General features: G+C 39.1%; 1 protein-coding gene across 4 annotated transcripts in view; it reads left to right on the forward strand.

The window, feature by feature from the left end:
- COL19A1 (collagen type XIX alpha 1 chain) overlaps positions 1 to 21,662 on the forward strand; it is a 204,116-nt gene that overhangs the window by 55,415 nt on the left and 127,039 nt on the right. For 3 of the 4 annotated variants that reach the window (XM_076333004.1, XM_076333005.1, XM_076333008.1), the window contains 2 exons: positions 13,932 to 13,985; positions 19,150 to 19,194. In XM_076333004.1, the coding sequence (XP_076189119.1) occupies positions 13,932 to 13,985; positions 19,150 to 19,194 (99 nt within the window). The remainder of the gene's footprint in view (positions 1 to 13,931; positions 13,986 to 19,149; positions 19,195 to 21,662) is intronic. The other variant, XM_076333006.1, reaches the window with a different exon arrangement.

The raw sequence follows: 21,662 nt of genomic DNA on the forward strand, positions 1-21,662 counted from the left end.
TGTTCTGTCACACTGAAATGGTGAGAGGAATCTCCTGTTGGTGAGACCCACAAGCTTCTCCTTTACTGAGGTCATAGTGTCTTACTACTTCCGTACATGTTGCATTTGTGCAGGTCCTTTCCATAGCACCTACTGGGGGATTGATACAGATAAGGATGGTCACCTTCACTGCTATACATTTCGTATCAAGAGGGAACAGGGCTAGTCTCTCCACCCTTCCAGCCCAGGAAACAATTAGACTTTGCACTAAGCATATCGTGTGTTGGGTCCTCCTTTTGTAGGATACTTCTGTGCCTTCCAAATAGTCTGACAACTTAAGGAGGTGTATACTTTGAACCATGACTAGAAGATCAAGTATTCCAGCCTTAAAAATGTGTCCTTAGACCTTTTCTGGGGGGCAGGGAGAGCCACCAGATCTTTTTGTTCTTATTTACAGGGAGTTCATTCTGTCCCTTTCCTTTCCTGAGCTTTTTGTTAACTTGAACAAGCTGGGTTTGATTTGCCTCTGTATAGTTGAGATTTTTGTTTCCTGCACTTCTTGCGTCCCTCAGCCAAATAACTCAAGTCCTTTCCTTCTCTTTGCTCTGGGTCTATAATGCCATGACAGTGAAGCTCCAAATTAAAAGTTTATTTATGCCCTGGATGCTAGGTGATGTAGTCCTGTTTGGGTTTGGTTTTTTTCGCTGGTCTGTGATGCCTTGGCAGTCAAGATGAACCTCTCGACTGCCTTGGCTTATCACATTTTAGGGAGCGGATGATCTCTGTGTACTTGAGAAGTTTGGCGGGAGCGTTCCTGGTTCTGAGAGAGAGGTTGCCACCGTGGCACGTACTTTGATACAAAGTACTAAGCCTCCTGGGGAGTTATGGCTTATGTGTTACGGGGTCCTGCTAGCTGAAAAGCTCTTAAGCTTCTGAGAATGTGCTGATGGCAGCAAGGCTCAAAGGACTCAAGCTGCTGAAGGTGAGTAACTGGCTCTGTTCCTGGCCATTCCAAATCTGTCTTTTTTTTTCTATTATGAAAACACTTTTTCTTCTTTCTCGGTCACTACATTCTGAAAAATAAAACTGATGTAGCCAGAAATGTAATTCAGAAGACTTACCAAACTAAACTGGTTTTGTCTGTTCCCCTTTATCCAAACCTCCATAGTAATTGCTTTCTTATGGTTTATGGTATACAATTCATAGTGAGAGAGATGATGCATCTACGTTTCTTAAACTACATTTTGTGAAATACTTGTGACACCATTCACTCTTAATACTTGACTTTCAAATGGCTTAGCTTTACTGTTGTCATTTTTTGCACTAATATTTTGCAATTTAGATTATGAACAGACATCCTAAAATATTAATATATTGAGTAAGCTTTTTAAAATAGCTGGTTTTGCACAGTAAGCCTGAAGAAGCAATGAAATATTCAATATGCTGTGCATTTGCTACTGCACTGTATGGGTGCTCCCACAGTGTATTAGTAAAATAAACAGTTTAGACAGAATGAAAGGAGAAATAAATGCTTATGTGAGTAAAAACAATGTTTATCACTACACAACTAGATTTATATTCAAAGTCAGACTAGAGAAAAAAACTGAGTGTACATTTCAAGAGCTCTACCAACTGTACAAGTGCTATTTGTACTTCAAGAGTCATGAAAATGAAATTGGGTTTACATGAAACTGTGCAGTAGGTATCTGTAATAGGATTGTTCCTTCTTTTGTTCACTTGCATGCATTTGTGACGATGGCCCAACAAAGTGTACATGAACTCACATATTTTGTGAGCTAGAAGATAACAGGACTAGAATATATAATGCTGTTTGTGGTGGTGTTTTTCTCATTTAACTGTATGAGATGGTTATCTGTAACTTCAGTTTTCTCAGGTGCACTATCAGTGTGCTGTCTTCAGTTTTGACTGACTCTGAAACCTAACACTGTGATTTTTTTTTCCTGTTAAATTTGATTACCCTTTTGTAATAGGGTTCTCTTTATATTTGGTACAGGTAAGGAAATGATTAGTAAAAAGGTTCCCAAAATGTGATATAGATACCATTTGTGGTGTGTGTGCTGCATCAAAATGGCGTGTTAACACTTCCTGAACAGCCTACTTTGCATTGCCTGGTGGGAAGCACTCCCCTTTCCCTTAGTGGTACCTGAGAAAATGAGTTTGAAAACTGCTGCATTCTAAGATTATTTTTTTTTAAGAAGTAGTTGAATTCAGAAGCGCAATATAAAGCATGGCTTAGAAATGTCCAGTGCTTTGTTTTCCAACATGATTTAAATATATATACATTAATTTCTAATTTTGGAAAAAAATTATAAATGACATACTAGTATAGCATGTGACTTCAAATTACTTTCAGAGATGCTTTTAATACCCATCTCCGTACTGAGTTACTCCAGGGTCAGGTCTTCACGGCCAGCTATGTCATAAAATCCACAACCAGAAACTTCTTAAATGTACATCCAAATCAAATCGTCTCATCATGAAGATCCTTGTGACTATTAACCTGCTTTCCCCATTGCTCCAGCTAGACCATGGAAACCCTGTCTAGAATTTTCTAAGGCATGTTTGACTTTGCAGAAGAGCCGTGGATATATGGCCTATTATGCCAGTTCAGCATATGCTCCTGGAGCATCAGTCACTCGTGCAAATGTACAAATCTGAGGAGACATTGGTGTTGAGCTTACAGTAATGCAGTCTTTTCCTTGCAGCTGTCTCGAAAGATCTCTGGACACAGTGCCTTCCACATTTCATGTGCTGTACAGATCCTTGACAGGGGTCAGGATATTTCCGAAGTAGCTCATCAGCATCTCTGAGAAAGCTTCCAAAAATTCATGTGGAGCACTGGATAGGTACTGCTTAAAGCCATCTTACTCAGTTTGTCTGTCTTTCATTCAGTGCCATCTAATTTCTGAGCTCCTGTCATTGCTAATCAGTTATATTTCAATATTTTTAGATCAGGTATGGACATAAATTGTGCAAGTTATGCAGCTTTTGAAAAATTCCTGTACTGCTTTACTCTGGAGTCTCCAACAGAGATAAAAAGTATAATCACTAATACAGGAAAAAGTATTTGACATAGAAAGCTTTTCAAAGTAGAAGAATTGTGAGCTGTAAGAACGTAAAGCCGAAACAACATTTTAATAGGAAATACGGTGCAAATTTTTTAAAACTAGGTTCTACATATGGGTAAAGAAGTAAATAGATCAGCCCTAAAAAAGAAAGACAGTGGTTTTACAGTTAGAAACATTAATACCACTGCGTTAAAGCCTTGAGTTTGAGAATTGCTGGCCATTGGAAATGAGGCAGTTGGACACCTCTATTACAGCAACAATTTTCGTACAGGTTTCTTGTATTGTTTTTGTGTTTTCAGTGATATCTTTGTGTATAATTAGCACACATCTGATTTTAAGAGATGGATGACTGTGAAAATAATAGCTCTCTATAGCTTTCTGATGCATGAATATGCTTTCTCAAAATCTTACTGGGCAAATACACTTTAGACCATTGTGTTTTCCAAAACTTGTTCCATTGCTTCAGCATGTAAAGTTCTTGCTTGCTTGCTCTCGCTCTCTCCTTCGTGTTACAAGGAAGTGTTTTGAATAGCCTTTGATCATAAATTTGATTCCAGAGAGCTGTCTGCTCTGCTGACTTATTTTTGCCTTATTAGGTGATTTTTGCAGTTCACAACTCCAGGAACTGTTGAGCTCCCTGTTTTTTCAATTCCTAAAGCTAAACGACAGCAGTTCAGTTTGATTCTCAGTAGAAAGCTCCGTGGAATCGAATTACCTTGCGTGCAGTGACACTGCTTGGGTGTTATTTCCATTCTGGAGGGAATGGTGCTAGTGACTGCTGTAGGTTGTGTACTGTCGGTGAGCAGAGACTTCATTTTTAATTAAAGAATCGTTGCTTTTTGAGAAAAAAAAATTATGCTTCAGTCTGTCAGCTAACCCATTTGAGGAAAGTCATGTCATTGTCTTCTGTCCTCTTGTGGTTTCCCTCAAAATCAGATTAGTACGTCTCAGTAGAACAAAAGTGCAAATGTGTTTTGGGGCCAGATGCTAATGCTTGTATTGCTTGGCATCAAAGCCATGGGCTCCTTCAGGCGAGTGACACCGGTGAGATAAGAGTGGGGGTGGAAGGGTATACCCTCTGGTATTTGCAATGAAACTGTAATAACCAGCAGAATGCAGCCGGTCACGGGGGCCCAGCATGCAGCGGCCGCTATTGTGATGTGAGGTGTGGCCAAAGAAACCAGAGGTCACCATCCATTTTATAGGGGTCTGGGCTGCTGGGAGCAAAACTGAGGGTGGCACGCTGCCATGCAGGACAGGCTTTTGTTAGCATGTTATGTAACGTGGAAGTAAAAAATAATGCGGTTGTTAAATAATGCCGTCGTTAAATGCAGCTCTTTGTTCCTTAATCAGAGATTCATGAATACTTTAGCTGTGAGCCTGCCTGGCTCTGGGATTCTTAACTATGTTTGAAAAGCCTCAGTCAGGACCTTACGGACTTTGAAAGGGCGGGGAAAGGCTTGAGGATTTTTCTTCAATTGTTCTTAAATTATATTTATTGGGTTTTTCTTTTTTTTTCTCCTTCAGTTGTGAGGGCTAGAGACTATAGGTTTTGAAACTAATATTCTGAGCTTTTCACATCTCATCAGAAAGCAGAGCTTTAAGAAAAATACCCGTTATTGCAAGACTTAGTGTTGTAAAAGTTGGCAGCAGTGTGTTGCGGGAGATGGACTAATCGGAGAGGAAGGAACTTTCTCACTGTACTGCAGCGTTGTACAGCTTGTCTGACACGCTTTGCTTAGTTTGTTTGTTTTCTCTAGAGGAATTAGGTATTGAACTTCACCAAATACTAGATTTCGGACCTGATGAATCATTGATCTGTATTAGGACAATTTAAAAATTAATAATTTATGTTATTGCAATTTATTTAATTTATATACAGCAGTATTTTCTCCCACGGTATTTTCTCCATGGCTAACAACTTCTAGTACAAGTAGTGCATGAAATTTAAAAAAAAAAATTGTTAGCCTCATGTAATAGAAAATGTATATGTAATACAAATTGTACAGAGGTTAAAGATAATACTGTTGACTGCTGTGACTTGTGACCTACTAACTCTTAACTCTTCTCTGCCCTTTTTTTGGTGGGTGAATTGTATTAGTCATATAATTATTTAAATAAATCCAGCTAAGATGTGAATTTTTAATGTCAATGAATATACATCTTCCCCCCAAAAAAGTAGACATTAAAATGTAAGTTTTATATTCCAAATTCCATGTGAATTGCTTTTTCTTCATTCGTGGATACCAAATTGTTGGACAAAAAACCCTGCTTTTTATTCATATAGTAAAATCATTCATGGGTATTGAAAAACAGGATTATTATTTTTTTAATTCCCACTGCTAGGCAGTATTTATCAACACCTAAGATTCATACTGCATGTTTCAAGTCTGAATTGACTAAATCAACGTGACACGCTGAGGCTGGGCCAAGTCTTGTCTAATCAGCAGTCAGCACTGTTGCTCTGGCATGAGGCTCCCAAAAATAGAAACACAAGAAGTCAAACAAGTAAGTGGAAGGGCACTAAAAGAAAAAGTGCTGCTAATTCCACTGTTGACTTTCTGTCTAATGGATTCTTGTTCCCAGCCCATGCTAAGTAAAGCAACTGGCGCGGGGTGTGTTTCTGCAGATGGCTCAGCAGTGACACACGCGGCCCAGCTGGTTGACAGGTGTTTGATTTGTATTTAACGAGTACCTCACACAAGCCAGATTTATTTAATTTTTTTATAGATACTGAGAAGCTAGTCAGCTGATGCTTTTTCTTCAGAATTAACACCCTTTTCACTATGCTCCCTTTTTGTTGTGTGTGGCAGTTCTGATTTTTCCCTTACAAATGAAGATAACATCATTTTAGTTTGTAATAAGAAAGGCACTAAATGGGAGAAACTAATCCATAGATACGTTTATTTAATAGTTGTAACCTGTTACCTTTACATGTGTAAGATGTACAACTTTTTCTTTATAGCTGATGACAATAAGATCTGAAGAAATGTTTATTTAGCTGTCCATTTGTTAGAATGAAAATTCCATCAAAGAGTAGGCATGGAAGGAGAATGCCAGCCTGCTGGGGTATAGCCGTTACATGTTGTGTTCATGTGTCTTCCCTTAACATAAGAAGGTCTTGGGACTTTCTTGTACTGTGTAGCACAAGCCTGGAGTAGAAGAAATTCCCTGCCCAGAGGAGCACGCGGTATTGATAGAGAAGCACCCAAGGCTGTGAGGGAAGGGCGAAGGTGGGAAAATACTTAACAGATGAGAATAAATAGTGTACAATGCTATTCCTTATTGATTTTGATGTAAGCTACATAACAGCTCTGCATAATTGGAGAGAGATTGTCTCAGTGATGGTCTGTTCATTTAATTACACTTTGTTTTGTTTTAATAACCGTGAGTGGAAGAAACTATGATCTTTGTGGCATTTGTTAGTCACTGCTGTGATAGCAACTCTGCTGGCAAAAGCAGCAGTGGAAATAGTAGAGTATCAGGATGCTCTTACAAATCATCTTTGATTAATGTGAACTCTCAAAGCCTTAGTCAGTAGGATGTGTAATGTAACAGTGACTATGGCCAGTTTGTCTTTCCCCCCCTGCAATTTCATCATACTTTAGTCTGAGCATTTTTCTCTTCCAGTATCAAATCTATGATGTGGAAGAAGGTGAGACTTCAGGAACTGTTCACAAAAATGTGTGGCTCTTCGCAGTGACAGGGTTATAATGCCAGTGTTGTGAAATAGCCGGAAGAAATACCACCCTGTAGAATGTAGTGTACTGGCAGTACTTCTGCTGAATGTCGGAAGAATGAGGAAGGAATGCAGCCGGAGAGGTGGCTGTCAGAGTAATGTTGATTCTCTAAATAAACATTGGGTTTTAGTGAAAGGATGATTAAAAACTCATGCAGAGACCCTGTGTCCCTCGGATAGCGGACTAGCTTCTCTGTCAGGCATCCCAGACATAGGATATGGAGTAGGCTAATAAACCTCAAAGAGGTGAAGAAAAGGGACTGAAAGGAAAAGTTACAACTCTGCTAGGCTGAGGTGCCACTGTTCCCTACAAAGCTGCTCAGAATTGATAGTAATGGGGTACACCTGGAGACTTACCTTTAGGGAACAGTTCCCAGGGCTCCTGTGCTGACACTAGATCGGCTGATCCTGGATTCACAGGTGGGGAACTGTCTGTTGGAGACCTAGGTACAGGGTTGGTATATCCTCTTCATCCAAATACTAGCCCATCTCCAAGATACGTCAAATGTCAAAAGGCATTGTTTTTGAAGTTAATAGATATATTTCTTGGGAAAGTCTTAAACTTCCGAGTGTAGATGGAGACATGGAAACTGTATCTTTAACTGCTTTACTTATCAATAGCTGATGGGCGGTTTGCAGCTACACAAGCACACCAACAATATGGTATTTCGGAACAAGTACTGATCTGACTTAGTTCCTAGGTTAGAAATTCCAGTCTGCATGCTGTCTATTTATTTTTAATTCATCTTAAGTCCTTAGTTTTGCTACTGCTTTTTTGCATTTCATATCTGCATGCTTAGACATTAGACTTAATAGTGGTTAATGGTCTGTGGGACAGATCTTTGTTAGTGTAAACTGACATTTGTATCATAATCTTCAGATTATGGAAATGGATGATGATGATAATAATTCCTGCAGTAAAGAATGGCCTCTGACATCTAAGAGGTTGACCTATGCTGTTTACCTTCCTAACATAAACTTGGGGCTCCAGTTATTATAGTGAGTATAATAGTCGTAATATATTTTATTATTTTAAAAAGACTTCAGCAATTCATTAATATCAGAGAATGCTTTTTAACTGATATGCAACATTATTACATTTCAAATATTATTTTAGCAAGGCCAATTAGATGAATTTCCAATTCTGTTGAAACTTCAACTGGGTTTAGATTTGCTTTAACGCCATGTTATGGCTGGGTTAACCATAAATCAGTAGATGGTGTGTAAGTCAAGCAGTTTTTCTTTTGACAGATCCACTGTAAGGGAAGAAACATAGCTACAAAAATCTATCAGTTGTCCATGAGTATAAGATCACTTCAAAATTTTTTCTACCATGTTGCTTCAGATGATAGAAATATCCAACTGGCTAGACTTAATTTTCTAAACTGCTCATCCATAAGAGGTTATGAATCTTTGAGAACCTTTTGCAGCCAGAAGCCTGTTTGCTTGTTATCAGTACTCTACAGGAAGTTTTCTCATGGTTTTCATTTGCATTTTCTTTATGCTCTCTGTCTGGTGTTGTAGGTCAACTGAACTGGATTGTTTTCAAGCCCATGTTCAATTCATGTCTGCACTGCATTTTTAAATAATATAAATAAAAAAAAAAGTTTTAACATTACCCACTTCTATCAGTAATAAAGTATAGTGTGCTTCTTACTCGTCTTACTAAGGAATGTAACTGGGTAGCGGGCCATTAAAAAAGGTGTTAGTTGGGTCATTTGATGCAGTCTGAAAAGTAGAGAAACAAAAAATTGTAAAAGCCCTTCAGGACACAGTGAGACAAAATGAGGAGAAGCTGTCCTGTTCCACCGCTCTTCCACACTGCCTAGAACTTTCCCCTTGCTTGTAAAGCTCCATCATTACAGCCCCTGAGGGCTCCACAGATGTGAAGGAGCTTCCTCTTAAGAAATACTGTAGGAGGGAGAGGTGTAAATCACCTGTTGTAGGTTACACACAACTCTGCAGCACAACTGAGAACTAAACGCAAACTACCCGAGGCCCCGGTTATGTGCTGATATTACGTTCTGCCTTCATTTTTCTCCTCTATTTGCTGTTTAGTTTCTTTCTGTCCAGTTCTGTTTGAAATTGGTGGCATTTAAGAGTGGTGACTGGAAGTGTGTATTCTGGGCTGAGGAGTCATTTCTTGATGAAGAAGGTCAAGAAGGTGGCAGTTGTCACTTCAAGGACGTGTGATAGGGGTGAATACCACTTATAGTTGCCAAAAGCAGAAAGAACACCTACTGACAGCAGAAGCAGAGCTTCTTTTGTTGACGGTATAAAAACCGCTCCTTGACATCTATGATAAAGGCTTCAGTCAGTTCGTTATCAGTTTTCTAAAGAAAAGAAAGAAAATATGCAGGCCTATAGTTATGCATGGAAATAAATGGAGTGATCCTTTATTCTCAGGTTTCTCAGAACAACTCTGACTTCTCATGTTGAATAAAAATAATTTGTGGGAGCAAAATATAGAAACAAACTTTTAACTTATGCAATTTATTTGTAAAATATGTGTCCTTTATGTATTTGAATATAGACATTGGGGGAGTTGTGTGCTTTTTAAGATGTGCTGTCATGGTTTAACCCCAGCTGGCAACTAAGCACCGCACAGCCGCTCACTCACTCTCCCCCGCAGTGGGATGGGGGAGAGAATCAGAAGAGTAAAAGTGAGAAAACTCGTGGGTTGAGATAAAGACAGTTTAACAGGTAAAGCAAAAGCCACACATGCAAGCAAAGCAAAACAAGGAATTCATTCACTGCTTCCCATCGGCAGGCAGGTGTTCAGCCATCTCCAGGAAAGCAGGGCTCCATCACGCGTAACGGTTCCTTGGGAAGTCAAACACCATAACTCGAACATCCCCCCCTTCCTTCTTCTTCTTCCAGCTTTATATGCTGAGCATGAGGTCACATGGTATGGAACATCCCTTTGCTCAGCTGGGGTCAGCTGTCCCAGCTGTGTCCCCTCCCAACTTCTTGTGCACCCCCAGCCTACTCGCTGGTGGGGTGGTGTGAGAAGCAGAAAAGGCCTTGACTCTGTCTGAGCACTGCTCAGCAATGACTGAAACATCCCAGTGTTATCAACACTGTTTCCAGCACAAATCCAAAATATAGCCCCATACTAGCTACTATGGAGAAAATTAACTCTACCCCAGCCAACACCAGCACACATGCTAATAGCGAAAAAGGAAACAATGCCAACTAAGGAGAGTGCAGTCTGGAGTAAGGAGCCCTGTGACCATGTTCTCTGAAGCTCTGAGCTGCCTCTGGCTGCTGATTCCTTAGTTCATATGCAAAGCACTGAAACCTAAATTTTCACACATTATCTAATCTGGAGAGTATTACCTTCCAGGTGCCTGAATGTATACCTAAGTCAGACTTGTCCCAAAGATGTGTATCATGAAGGGTTAGGAATGAGGAAAAACTAATGCCTTCTAAGCTCAGATTATGTCATTCTAGTAGGGCTGTTCCCATTTGCCCTTCTCTTGAAGAGCTATGGGAGCCTCGATCACTAGGACACGAGGACACAGGAGTCCTCCGACCAGCCCTCACCCCCTTGGTCGAACCATGGCATATATGTGCTCTTCTGGGGCTGCTGTGGAAGCAGGACAGAGCAAAGGAAACAAATTTTTTACCTGTCCCAAGCTCTTTCTCCATTACGTTATTTTAAGGGAGGATCTTACGTTTGCTCACATGGGTCAAGTTCGCATCAAGGGTAGCACTGATTTGGGCCTTTGAGGCCCAGCAAGTGCTGAGTACTGGTAGTTCAGCAGTAACCAAGTGGGAACAAAAGGATCAGTAGGTGCAGTGAAACCAAAATGTCATAATATTTAGCAGAATTTTCCTGACATGACTAATCCAGGAGGTTCATGGGGTGAGCCTTAGTAAATATCAGCTGAATGCATTTTTATGTAATTAATATTCTATCAGGTGATCCTAACCATTAACAAGAGCCTGTTTAAAGAAACAAGGAAATATTCCAGTAGGCTAAGGGAGGTGTCATATAATGGAGTATAATTGGTGTGGGATTTTTATTTGTTAAAGCAGAGCCTCTGCCCCCGCTGGTGGCTCTGGACTGGCTCGCTACGTGCTCCACAGGGAGGATGCTGCCAAGCCCTCTGACAGTACGTTGTTGAACATTCCGCTCCATTTCTGCAATGCTAAAAATAGCTGTCCTCATTTTAAAACACCGGGCTATTAGATTATTCCAAGGGTCTGGCATACTCAGGGTAATGGAAGGCACATACCCATAAATTATCAAAACAGTAAGTAGTGTTTGACTGCGCTGATTTTACTTCTATTAAGATGAGTTTCCTTGCTAGTAACCCTGGAGTACCAAGCCTATTCTGTAAATGAGGCTCCTGTCAGTGCCCCAGTAAATTTAAAAATAAAAGGAAGAATGTTTGTTCTTCATATTGAGGATGGAGAAGCATCTGACTCCTTCTTGGTGGATTTTTTTTTTTTTTTAAATTTTGCAGAATCATGTCTGCAAAATGTTTAAAATATTTCACAGCAATTGTTTCTCTTTCCCAGCCTTGAAGAGAATCTCATGAAGTTCCAGCGTGTTTGCCGTTATAAAATGTTCTAAATAGCAAAACGCATTCCAAGTGATTGATACAAGTTTCTCTTAACTCTTTTTTATGATTAGTTAATGTGATGCCTAATCCATTTTTGGCACCGTATTGTTTGGTAGTACAAGTAATCAATGCACTAAATAAAGTTCACATACTTACATGTTAAGATAGTCTCTCTTTTTTAAAATCTTTTTTAATGTGAAAATCTCTTATTTAGGGAGAAAAATAGCTAAAAGTGGAAGTCGAGGTATACAAATTAATGTAAATGCATTCTAAGAAAGTTGAGGTACACACATATCAAGCATCTTACTCTATCTTGAAAACCTTTAGGTATAAACTGAATCCCTAATTTTATGGGGTGTTGCAGTGCAATTACAAACTGCAAAATCAATAAACGATAAATACATTAAGAACCCTGATTATAAATACACTGCACATTTCCAAAATAGTTAAAGCAACAACAACATTAATCACTTTTGATTTAATAAGAATCAGTATTGATGTAGGAGGTTATTTTTGCATTGTTGTGTTGAAGGGATAATCATTTGTAGAACACTGATAAAACAGTGTAAGGGAAAACATCTCTGGCTTGTCTCCACACAAAAACAATGAATGTAGCTGGTTTTTTTTCTAGTTTACAGTGATCCAATATAGCAGAGAAGATGAAATTTTATTAACTGGTAACTATTAGACTATGAAGAATTTTTCTGAATACATGTTGTAAATCTGGAGAAAACGAAGGACTAAGGATTACTTGTAATGATTAATTAGAATTTTTCTCCAGCACACTCGCATCTATTTTTACAGAGGGGAGCTGGAAGGAAGATACTGGAAACTGCTATGAGTGGAGTTAGAAAAATGCCATTTTAACAAGTTATTTTAAGCTGAATTTTAATTGTTGTATATCATGAGTGCTTTGTATTTATCTGCTTAATTACTTGTATCATTTTGATGAGTAATTGTTCTTTTATTGTCTCTTTCTGTTGTTAAGAGAGATTGGAGTTTTTCCTTTGTCTGTTCTTTTTTTGCGTCTGTGAGGTATTTGTCTTCTGCTTGGCTTGGAATCAAACAAGTGAACTTTCAGAACTTTCTTTTGTTGCTGAATTCTGGCTTGGCTAGAAAACTGAATTGGATGGCATGCGAGTTACTAGGGCAAACTTCTGTCAAGGAATTAAGACCCATGAATGGAATGGATAAAGCATTTGAGTTTAGATTCCTTTAATAAGTCTTCTAAGCTCCCACTTGAAGTCTCATGAGCACGGATGAATTCTTCTCACAGAACTTAGTTTAGGAACCTTAGATTTATTGAGACCAAAATTAATGTACTTCACGGTGGCATATTTCATGAATCTGTAAATGGAGGGTGGTTCTTAGCTTTGAGTGGCAGAGCCTGGTTCTCTCTAGGTCTGTAATTGTTTAACGAGCTTTGCGAAGAAGGAATGGAAAAGGAAATGGCTGCAATATTTTATATTTTGATTCTAAATGAGATATTACTAGGTTTTTAACTATACCTCTTCCTTGGAAAGCCTGATATTAAATGCAGAATTGAAATGTCTGTGGCTTTCAACTCAGAGCTATTGATTTATTTTTTTTCTTTTGCTCAACTAGTGCTTATTCAGATATTGAAGATGAAGTTTACCATGTTACTCAGCTTGGATAGTTACCTTTTAAAAACTTTTTTGATGAACATTGTGCTTGTTTATACTTATGCTCAGTTGCTGAGCATAACTTTTAAGCATCCGGTTTCTTGAACAGAATTTACAAACCCAGAACAGATTCTTAATTTTCAAGGAGAAATTAATTGGGGGGGGGCAGGGGGTAACTAAGTCAAATGAACAGCTGATTTATTTTGCTCTTTTAAAACATGGGGTAGAGGAGGCAGTAATTTAATAACATATACAGAACATTCACTTACGAAGTAGGAGAAACAGATTTTTGTCTGCCTGGTTGCACAGGATCAAGATTTGCATTTCCTCCTGCTGAGTAGGTTGGGCACTCCCCTAGAGATGGGGAAAAGATCTGAAACTCCCCTTTGACTGAGCAGAGCCTGGAAACCAGCAATCTGCTTCGTATGTACAGCTCCCTGTGGGACCTAACATTTTAAGTGTAGATCCCTGTGGGCTCAAGCACCTAATAGGTATGAGGGAGAGAGTGGAAGCTGTGGCACTCTTATTGGGATTTTAGGTACTTGGGTAGTATGCAAGTGTCTTCTGAAGTATTTTTTTCTGAATCAGGGCCTGAAATAAAACTTCAGAAAGATTTTCACATGATCCAAACTCTCTAATCTTTTTTGTCGTCCAGTTGTCTGAAGCAATCTACAGCTATATCTCCTGCATGATTAGATAACCTGTAATTGTTACTTGCCTAATATTTTGAAAGTTAAATGTATTTTAACGCAATATAAGTCAGCAGACATAAACAACCCTAGAAATCAATTCAGCTGTTCTGTAGAAAAAGAATGAGAAGCAATACATGTCCAGATGGGTTTTTTTCTCTTAATTTAGCTCCGTCATGAGTTAGGTCTGTAAAATGATGGCTATGTACATTTTGTTTCAGGGGGAAGCTGGCTTAGTAGGTGCTCCTGGCATACCTGGTCTTACTGGTTCCAAGGTAAAACAATAGAAATAAAAGAATAAAGCAGTCTCATTTTATGTGTTTTTACTCTCAATATTCTTTTTGCCAGCTGTCCAGTATCTACATAAATTGGATTTGAATTACATATCCAGTTTCCAAGTTGTGTGATGTGACAGAGAAACTTTACTATCAGCTTCTCTTTCAAAAGAGAAAGTATGTGAGGTGCAGGGGCACAAACCTGCTTATCAGTATTATTTTGCATTAAGAGCGGTCGCCAAAGTCTCAGAACTGTGCAGGTTTTTCCAGCCACAAGATAGCAGATTCAAAAATTTGAAATTTGAGAGTCTCGTGATCTCAGCAAAATGAGATGAGGGATGGCACTGCTTCTTCCGCTCTTCCATTTTAATCTTTTGCTCCTTTCCAGAGGCGGAATATTGTAGGAAGGCCAGAACTTGCAAAAAGGGACATCTGTATTATAGACCTTGCTGGTAATGTTTGTTAAAGACTTTTCATGGTCAGATTTTGTTTTCTGTTGATTGCAGCTGTGTTTAACCATAAGTATTTGGAATGAAATCTTAATGTTACATGCGTCTGTCCAGCTAATTCCTTTTAGAAAATTGTAGGGGAAATAGCTCTGCTGCTTCCACAAATTAAGGGACTACACAAAAAAACCCTATTATTTTCTTCGTATTAAAATTTCAAGAAAGCGTTCTGCAGCGTGACCTTGATGCAAAGGGCTGATTTGTGTATCTTTAGGGCAGATACTTCCTGTAATATAGCACAAAGGGAAGAAAGGAACTTATTTTCTGCAGCTGAGGTAGCTGCATTGAGTTCCGCAACATGCATACCACGATCTATCAATTTATACGTTCAAAGCCAGGATCTCATTGACTTGTACTGCAGGCATATTTAAAACGCTGAAAATCAGATCAGCAGTCCTGCAGTGAGTATCAACACGAGTAATCAGTGATTGTCCATGAAAAATCTTGTGTGAAATGTTTTGCCTAACTTAATATGAGAATTCTGCCACAGAAAGGAGAATTTGTCAGTAATAAATGTGTTATTTTGCGACTTTCACGTTTTTATTTCTGCAACACGAGAATTCTTTGAAGTAACTTACCAGTGGCTAATATTGTTATATTTTTAATGCTGTGAAGTGGAAATTACCTAAATTTCTTTCTCTACACTTTCTGTTGACTGTATTTCTTATTTTCAGTAATTGGAAATAATTTTTTTAAATTCAAATATGTGCAAAAAATCTGGACATTTAAACTGTATTTCTGAAAAAGAAGGAATTAGTTAATCACCCCATACATTGGTACAGGCAGAGAACTGACTGGTTGAGCAGCAGCATTGCTGAAAAGGACCCGCAGGGTGGACATGAGGCTGGGTTTAAGCTAACAGTGTTCTCCTATTGGGAATAAAGTGAACCACGTATTGGACTGTATTAGTAAAACTGCAGCTGGCAGATCAGGGGAAGGTATTTTCCCCCGTTTGCTTGGTGGTGCTGCATCTGGTATGCTGTGTCATGTTTGGGTGGTCTTCCACCCTCACTTCTTCAAGAGATGTGGAGAAACCAGAGAAGGGTCCAGCAGGGAGCTGCTGTTTGTTCAGGGGCCTAGAAAACAAGACCTTTGAGGAGAGTTTCAAGGAGCTAAGTTTGTTGAGTCTGACAAAGAGGAGGCCAAGGAGCCATCAAGACTGTCCTGCAGGCCTAAGGAGCCCAGCTGGTTGATCTTCAAAGACAGCTTCCTAAAAGCCCAAGAACAGTCTGTTCTGATGTGCAGCAGGTTGAGCAAGCATGGCAGAAGGCCAGCATGGATGAAGAGGGAGCTCCCGACTGAGCTCAGACACAAAAAGCAAGTAAACAGTGGAAGCAGGGGTGAGCTACCCAATAGGAATATAGAAACGTTGCCAGAGCATATGGCAATGGAGTTAGGAAACCGAAAACTCATCTCAAATTGAAACTAATGGGGGATTTGAAGGGGAGCATGAAGGGCTTCTGTTAAGTGCATCTGGAGCAAAAACAAGGCTGAAGAAAATGTTGACCAACTGCTTAATGGGGTGGGGGACATGGAAAAGGCTGAGAGTACCCAATGCCTTTTTTGCCTTGGTTTTCACTAATGAAGTTTGCCCTCAGGCCTCCCAGGTACTTGAGCCTCCTAGCACAGTGTGTGAGAATGAGCCATTACCCACTGAAGGGGAAGAGAGTGTTAAGGAGCCCTTAAGCTAATTGGACATTTACAAGATACCAAACAGTATGCATCCAGAGGTGCTGAGAGAGCCGGCTGATGTCACTGCAAGCCTGCCCTCTGTCATTAGCAAAAGATCATGATGACTAGGGGAGGTTTCTGATGATTGGAAACAGGCAAATATCACATTCATCTTCAAGAAAGTTCCAGGGAACTGTAGGCCAGTTAGCCTCACCTCTGTCCCTGAAAAAATTATACAGCAAATTGTGGAAGGCATTTCTAAACACATGAAGGACTAGAAGGTGACTGGGAACAGCTAGGATGGATTCACCAGGGACAAATCATGCCTGACCAACCTGATTGCCTACTCTGACAAGATGATTGTCTGCGTGGATTAGGGGAGAGCAGTGGATGTTGCATACCTTGACTTCAGCCGGGCTTTTGGCACAGTCTCCAGTCATATTGTTGTCAAATCTGTGAGATATGGACTGGATAAATGGACAATAAGATGGGTGGAACATTGGTTGGATTGTTGGGCTCAAAGGTGGAATAACTGTTGTGCGGTCCAACTGCCTGCCCAGTAACTCGTGTCATCCCCCACGAGGTGATACTGGGGCCAGTATTGTTTGGTGTCTTTATTAATAACCTGGATGATAGGATTCTCAGCAAGTTCGTGGATGTTATCAGATGTGGGGAAGTAGTCAGTGCTCTGGAAGGTAGGGCAAGGATGATATTCAGTGGGACCTCAACATGCTGGAGAAAAGGGCTAATGCAGAACTCAAGAAGTTAAGCAAAGGCAAACATGAGGTCCTGCCTCTGAGAAGGAATAGCCTTGTGCAACAGTACAGGCAAAGTGCCAAGTTGCTAGAAAGCAGCTCTACAGAAAAGGAGTTTGGGGGTCCTGGTGGGTGCCCTTGTGGTGGAGAAGGCCAACTGCATCTTGGGCTGCCTTAGCAAGAGCACGGCCAGCAGGTCAGGAGGAGTTATTATTTGGCACTTTTGAGACCGCATCTGGAGTTCTGTGTCCAGTTTGGGGCTTCCCAGGAGAGGAGAGAGAGCAGCTCACTGGGGCGAGCCCAGTGGAGGCGCACCAAGATGGCCAGAGGCTTGGAGCCCACGATGCATGAGGGGACGCTGAGGGAGCTGGGCTTGTTCAGCCTTAAGATGAGATGATTGGAAAGGGGGAGGGTGATGTGCAGACTCATTGCTTTCTGTAAGTACTGGGAGGGTGCTGAGAAACCAGAGCCAGACTCTTCCCAGAGGTGAAAGGACAAGAGGCAATGGACACAAACTACAACCAGGGAAATTTTGACTCTATCTAAGAATAATTTTTATATAATGAATTGGGAATTGAGTAAAGACAGGATATGTAGTCTCACAAATGGAAAAGCTAAATGAAGAAAACACTTTGTTTCTAGGAATTTGTCAAAAGTGAATAGGCTTAGCTGTGTTGTATGTCCAACAGTTGGAGAAGAATGGGAATCATAGAATCATAGAACAACCCGGGTTGGAAGGGACCTCGAAAGATCTTCTGGTCCAACCTTTCGTGAAAAAGGGAAACTAGATGAGCAGAACAGAAGTTGCATACATGCAGAAATAATTTCAGTAATTAACCACTCATTTTTAGGTGAGGACATATGGATGGTTATTTCACTAGATCCCATTTTGTATGCTTGGTCTTGGGCGTGCTTCTAAAATTGACCTCTAAGCTGTTGGTTGCGTGAGCCACCCCAGCCAAAAGAAAGCAAACAAAAAGCAGCCGCTGTAGGTGGTTGATGAAAAGTCCAGAACTATTTGATAATCTATAATACCTGCACATCTCCAAAGCTTTGAATTTAATTCCCAGATGTGTAGTACATGATGCTATATCAGTTGAAAGATTTGACAAAATGCTGCTAGAAATTTTGCAAGTTGTAGCCTGCTGTTCTAGTTAACCTCACTTAAACCTTAGACTTCTGTATAAGGAAATGACTCTCTGAAGGGTGAAAGAATGTTTAGACATTGCTCACTCTAATTTTTTGAAAGTAATTTAGAAAATACCATATGCTTTACTTTGGAAATTTTTCTGTCTCTTCATCTTCAGACCTGTGAAAATCATGTACATTGTACTGAGGCGGTGAGACTGAATTCTAGAGACTGGCAAAGACATGCAAACCATTTCCTCCTAGATGATTTGAGGGAGAAAGAGAATGTTTGGGTTTCTTTTATTAGGTAGTTTCTGTGCTGTAAGTATAGAATTTTGGCTGTATGTCTGCTGTATGTCTCACAAAACATAGTAGTATACATTAATAAGGATCTAAAACAGGTGTTATTCTTGTTATAATATAGCCAGGCTGCAGACTATTTGACAAAGACATTAACATAGTAGATTGTACATTAAGATCTTTTTCTGAGCTAAAAGTTATCAAGTTGGAGCTGGAAGAGCATTATAACAGGTCTTTTTATTGAAAGATCATCAAATAAAGAATTCAGTCTGCTGAAATAAGATGAGCTTGAATTAATATTTCAAAACTCCTGGTTTTTTTCTAATACTTGGGTAATTGGATGTGGTTTTCAAAGGAATGAGTTTTCTTTCAGTAAATTGTATCTGTATATTTTTCTCAATTGTTCTGGGTTTTGGAGGCCTTCACAGCTGACTAGTCATATTTAAAAATTAAAATGAAGGTATTAATAGGAATAAATGTGTTAAAACTGGTTCTGCAGAAGAATAGCAGGACTGTAATGAGTGGGTTTAGCATCAATGAATAGTTCAGAATTTTTAAAGCCAAGAAGAACCTTCAGGCTGAATGGAAAAATTATTGACTATTGTTAATTGGCAAAACTCTGGAAAGCCTTGTCATTTTTTTGTAGAGGTTTCGCACCTTTTTGAATGAGAGAATCAGTATCCAAATGATTTCTTCTGTTTTAATCCCATAATAAAAATTCAGTGCAATAAAACTATTTTAAAGAATGCAATTATTTGAAGAATGTTTGTTTGAGATTTTTATTTTATTTTCTTTGTGTTCCAGGGTGAACGTGGCTTTGTGGGTAGTAAAGGTGAAGAAGGTGAAAAGGTAAATTATTCTATCAATTTATTTTATCGATTTAAATATATAAATACATATTATTTATTTTATCGATTTAACGATTTGATATATGGCGAACCAAGCAGAACTTTGTTCTGAAGGTCCTCCTTAACTCTTATTCATGAATAAAATTCTTTTTTTTTTTGCTATGTAAATGATTCCTGAAACGCTTAAGAATAAGGAGGTTTTTATGCATGTTAATTGGTGTTATCAGTGCTTCTTTTAGAACCACTTTTTTTTGTTTTAAAAGATTTAATAATGAAGTCTAACAGAACCATAACCACTGGACTCCAGTAGTGTCTACTGCTACCTTATTTCTATGGTAACTAGTGAATGTTTATTTATACAGTATGAAATGCATGATGAGATGATATGTAGGTATTTATAGTACTTAATTATTGCTTTTGTACATTACAAATGCACTTTTATAGAAAGTTATTGTGTTGATCGCAACTACGAAATGTTTTACACACTTTTTTCCTAAGAACATAAATTTACTGCAATAGCAAAATTTAACATTTGCTACAGCATAACCGACTGCTAATTTCAAAAGGTTAATTTTCATTGATATACTTCTGCGTACCTACACAGTAGTTAACATCAGTTTTGTCTCCTGCACACATCTGACTGAGTAAATTGACTTGACTGCCAGCGGCCAAGCTGAATGCAGGTGCATTTACTTCTTCCTCAGACTGGAAGTTCAGTCCCTTTGCCTGATGGACTAGCATATTGCCGTAAGGACCTTCTTAGTATCCCAACAGCCATAAAACGTTTCCAAGTGTAAATCCCAGGAGAAGCCTTTCCTTGTTCTTCACCAGTGGGTATTGGAAAGAGAGCTTGAAGCAGTTTACCCTAATTGCAGATGCTCTGCAGTGGCCAGAAATAGTTCAAAAGCTTGTGCATTAAAATGGGAACTAAACTGGCTCTGTGGAAGGCTGTCTTGACTAACAAAATGTCAGCCTGGGTCGCTCTAGATGGTGCAACCTCATCTTCTTGTGTGGCTTCAGACAAGTAGGTCTTCACAGGTCATCAAAGATAAGTCTGTGTTGAGGGACAAGAGGAAGGAAGAGCCTGTTCTTAGCTTGCCTAATAGGAATTAAAGTAACAACAGTGATAGTTTACACTTGAAACTTCAGCTCCTAACCAAGCTACTGCCTGGTTACTGCTTTTTCACTAGTTTTGGCTGATGTGGCCGATTCAAGCAACCTGAATTAAGAGTCTTTTCTTGGATCATAGATAGTTTCTCTGTGCTTCAGCTCACTGTCTGAAAAAGGTGCAGAAGAGCATTTCTGCTGAATTTATGTCATAAAGATGAAGAGCGACAGATACTTCAATTCTGGCAGTATTCAGACTGAAGAAAATAGAGAGTAGGTAGCAGCTTCTGAATTTAGAAAAGTGCAATATATTTGTGAGTTAGGCTGCTTTGGACATGGGTATACTCACTCACCCACCATACTGCTTTAGAAGCATCAGCCAGCTTTCCAGTGTTCACGTTTTAAAGAAAGCATGTTATGGATTAACAGAATTTAAGCAGATTTAAAGTTGTGGAGGTTTTTTTAGAAGGCAGTATTCCAGTAATCAGGAAGGAAGAAATATCAGAAGTAAAAACCAGCATCCATAGCAACTAATGTTTATAATGTGAAGATTCATTCTCTAAAAAAAGCACTTGTTAAGCTTGAGTGTTTCTAACTCCACCGACAGATCTTATTTCCTTGGTGGCATCATTATTCATCAGTTCTGAAGGGCTTGTGGATTTTTTTTCTTTTTTTTTTCATAATTGCTCTGCAGCTGTGCTGTGCTTTCCTCAAGTTTTATGAATAAATTGTGTTTGGACACAGGCATGTGGTTCCAGCTGTTGCTGCCACTCTCTTTGCTTGATTTCCCCTATTTTAAGGCAGAGGTAAAATGACCCAACAACTGATAGTCACATTTTTCTTATCTGAAGCTGAGTCAGCACATTTAAACCATTTTTTTTTCTTTTTGTCTTGTAACTTCAGAAGTTAATTAAAAGATCCCATTTAAAAGTATTTCCAATGTAGCTATTAACAGTGTATTCTGCTGTCCTTCAAATAAAAGGAAACATACAAGTGGAAAGATTTTTACTTATCAGTGATCACTCAAAAATAATTTGGGACAGTCTCATCAGAAGCTACACATCGTGATTTGTGAGGAAAGAATGTGTTTTAAGATTATGGGAAGTAGGACTCAGCCTGGGCTTTAGCAGTTACTCAGTTTAGCCTTAATTCAAATAATTATTGAAGAACAACAATGCTGTTTCCAGTAACTGAACTCCAGTATTAAAAATGTATCAACACCTCTGCATTTTAACATAGTGTCACAAAATAAAATAGTTGTGTACTGATTTGTGTGTAACAAACAAAATTAAAAAGCCTGGAACTTAAAATTGTATTTTTCCTAATACAGAAAAACTCTGCCCCATCTTGCATATCAAGGAA

This window comes from Aptenodytes patagonicus, chromosome 3 (genome assembly GCF_965638725.1).
Source record: "Aptenodytes patagonicus chromosome 3, bAptPat1.pri.cur, whole genome shotgun sequence".
Taxonomy (NCBI): Eukaryota; Metazoa; Chordata; class Aves; order Sphenisciformes; family Spheniscidae; genus Aptenodytes; species Aptenodytes patagonicus.